Source organism: Mus musculus, chromosome 19, assembly GCF_000001635.26.
Source record: "Mus musculus strain C57BL/6J chromosome 19, GRCm38.p6 C57BL/6J".
In the NCBI taxonomy this organism is placed as follows: domain Eukaryota; kingdom Metazoa; phylum Chordata; class Mammalia; order Rodentia; family Muridae; genus Mus; species Mus musculus.
In genome coordinates, this window is record NC_000085.6 from 4,039,922 (window position 1) to 4,042,644 (window position 2,723).

Here is a 2,723-nt window from a genome sequence, read left to right on the forward strand (position 1 = left end):
CATGCACCACTATGCCCACTGTTTTGTTTTGTTTTTTAGATTTATTTATTATATGTAAGTACACACCAGAAGAGGGCATAAGTTCTCATTATGGATGGTTGTGAGCCACCATGTGGTTGTTGGGATTTTAACTCAGAACCTCCTGAAGAGCAGTCAATGCTGTTAATTGCTGAGCCATCTCTCCAGCCCTAATTTCTCTTCTTCTTCTGCTCTTAACCCCTTCCTGTTTCAAAGGTCAGCAAATATTAAGCAGGAAGATGTCCTGGTCCCACCCTTATGTGCAAGTTTCCTGTCCTCTGCCCTTTTCCAGCCTGAGGGTCCCAGAGCCCCCTTTTCAACAGGAAACGGCACCAAAGACACCTCTTCTGTCTTACAAACTTTATTAGTGCTGGGAAAACGGGGACAAGAAGCTCTTGTCTCTTCAGTCCACTACTGTTTGCCATTGCCATTGATGGGACGGTTCACATGTTCCGGGGAGGACAGAAAGGCCTTGATCTTGGGCCGGGCACTGAGGCGAGCCACATAGGCAGAGAGCAGGGGGAAGTTGTCCAGGCAGCCAGGGGCCAGGACTTGGTGGATCAGCAGCAGGTCCAGCAAGTTGTAATCGGCAAAGGAGATCTGCAGGGGCAGGAGGTGTGGGTCTCAGCAGCTGGGAGGAGGCTGGGGCTGGGGGGCAGAGAGCTGAGGGCCCTCACCCCCACCTCCACCCCTTAGCTCTGCTCCACTTTACATATGGCTCCCTCTTGTCCTTATCCACAAGGCAAAGGCAATGCAAGAGATGCTCACCTGGTCACCCACGATGAAAGCTTTGCCTCCCTGGTTCTGGGACAGCAGGGTCTCAAAAGGCTTCAGATGCCCAGGCAGGGCCTTCACGTAGTCATTCTTACCATTCTCCTGCCAGGGAGACACCCAAAGATGTACCATCCTCCCACTGTCACAGTGCCCTGGGCACTGGACTCCTGCTGCCCTGTAATGAATTCCAGATATACCCCCCCCCCCAGGGACATGGCCTACCACTACCTACTTCCTGGGCTACCCTACCCCCCAGATTCAGGCTCACATAGTTTCTGTAGATCATGGTGCCATATTTGCCGCGAAGGTCCTCCACCCCATCATTCACCATATCCACCTGGGCGGCCTCCCTCTGGTTTTTCCCATAAAGCCCTGCGGGTTGGGAGAGACAGCATGACTGATCCCTGATTTCCTCAGGTATGTGGCTGTTGGTAGGTCGCAGTCTTGGGGGAGGGGATATGGGTAGTCATGTGAGACCTGAGCTCATGAAAGGCAACAGGAAGCCATGGCAGGCAGACCACAGATGCAGCCTGAACAAGGATAATCTCTGTGTGTCCCTGTTTTGCTCTGTCAACTCAAAACTAAAAAGGGAGTGGCCAGCTGGGCAGATACCCCCTGAAACAATAACTGATACCCCCCCCACCACCCTGCCCACCAGCTGGACCACCTGGGTTCAGGACTTACCCAAAGAGCGGCCAAGGTGTCTCAAGATGGCATTAGATTGGTAAAGGGTGAGGTCTCCATCCTCAAACTTGGGGAGCTGCCCATACAGCTGGAGGGAGGAACAAGAACCTTGGTGATGCTGCTGCCTCCCAGTCACAGCCCTCCTAAGGCCCTACCTCTGCCCCCTCCACTACGGGTGTCACTCACACAAGTGGGCTTGAGCAAGCCTTGCATCCAGGTATCTATGGTAACCACCTCCTCCTTCCAGCTCTGGCCCTGGTCAGCCAGCAGCATGCGCATGGCCTCACACCGCCCTGTATGGAGTCAGGGTAAGGATTTGGGGGATAGTGTAAAGGCCCAGCCTCAAAGCAATTTCGAGTACAAGGACTGACTGGCCATGGTGAGGGAAGTAGAGCCTTGCAACCAGGAGGATTAATGATGAATTGCAATTTCTCCATGGCAGATAGGAATGGTGGGCTGCAACCCCTACCCCAGACCTCCCCTTCCTGCAGTCATTAGCTCCTACCTGGACTTGGGAAGTAGACAATGGTGTACGGCGGCACTGGGGGACAGGAGAAGAATGTTAGGTAGAAGAAGGGGAATGATTAGGGTTCAGTGTGGTGCACTTTCCCGCTCCATCTCCCGGGTCCCTTTTCTGATTTGTTCCCCACACCCCGTCCCAGGCTCCTGGTGCAAAATGCCCGGTGCAGAGAGCTCAGTCCAGAGCGAGCCCTGGCCCCGACAGCTGCAAGCTGGTAGTTCGGGGAAGCTTCAGGGCGTGGACTCACTGGCTGCTGTGCAGAGAGAAGTGGGGATCAAGTGCTGAATAGTCAGAGAGGTGTCTCAGGGATGGAAGCAAACACAGGCCCCAGGACAGCCAGCCTTATAAGGGGCATTGCGCTCCGCCCCGGATGCCGCCCCGGATGCTGACTCAACACGTTGGAGAGAATAGCCGGTATTGGATCTCTGCAGCTCCCGCCTCCTGCCCGAGACACTAGCATGTGACCCGAGTCGGCCACAGTGCTGGGTTCATTTTTGAGTCCTGCTCCGAGAAGGGTGTGTCCAGCTCCCTTCCACTTTGTGCTGGAGCTGGACAGCTTTCTGCAGCATGTGCAACTCTGTCAGCCTTCTGCCTATCCCCATCTACCAACCTCTCTAGTAGATTCCGTTAGTGGCCATCCTTAACTCACCAACTTCTTTCTCCTGCCCAAAGAGCTTCGTTTGCTCCTTTGACCTTCGCTAGGAATAGCCAGAAAACTGCGCTTTTG

General features: G+C 54.3%; 1 protein-coding gene across 1 annotated transcript; it reads right to left on the reverse strand.

Moving 5' to 3' along the window:
* Window positions 1-366: 366 nt before the first annotated feature.
* Window positions 367-2,300, reverse strand: Gstp2 (glutathione S-transferase, pi 2). The gene is made up of 7 exons (NM_181796.2): window positions 2,244-2,300; window positions 1,982-2,017; window positions 1,663-1,769; window positions 1,477-1,564; window positions 1,061-1,164; window positions 787-894; window positions 367-618 (listed from the first exon to the last, which is right to left on the reverse strand). Coding segments are annotated over exons 1-7 (633 nt in total). The 5' UTR covers window positions 2,245-2,300; the 3' UTR covers window positions 367-429.
* Between the last annotated feature and the right edge of the window lie 423 nt (window positions 2,301-2,723).

Excerpts from the sequence above, each read along its gene's own strand:
- Gstp2 (NM_181796.2), bottom strand. Across the intron at positions 1,770-1,981 it reads TGTCTACTTCCCAAGTCCAG|GGCGGTGTGAGGCCATGCGC; the intron begins GTAGGAGCTAAT and ends GACTCCATACAG. Across the intron at positions 895-1,060 it reads CCATGATCTACAGAAACTAT|GAGAATGGTAAGAATGACTA; the intron begins GTGAGCCTGAAT and ends TCTCCCTGGCAG.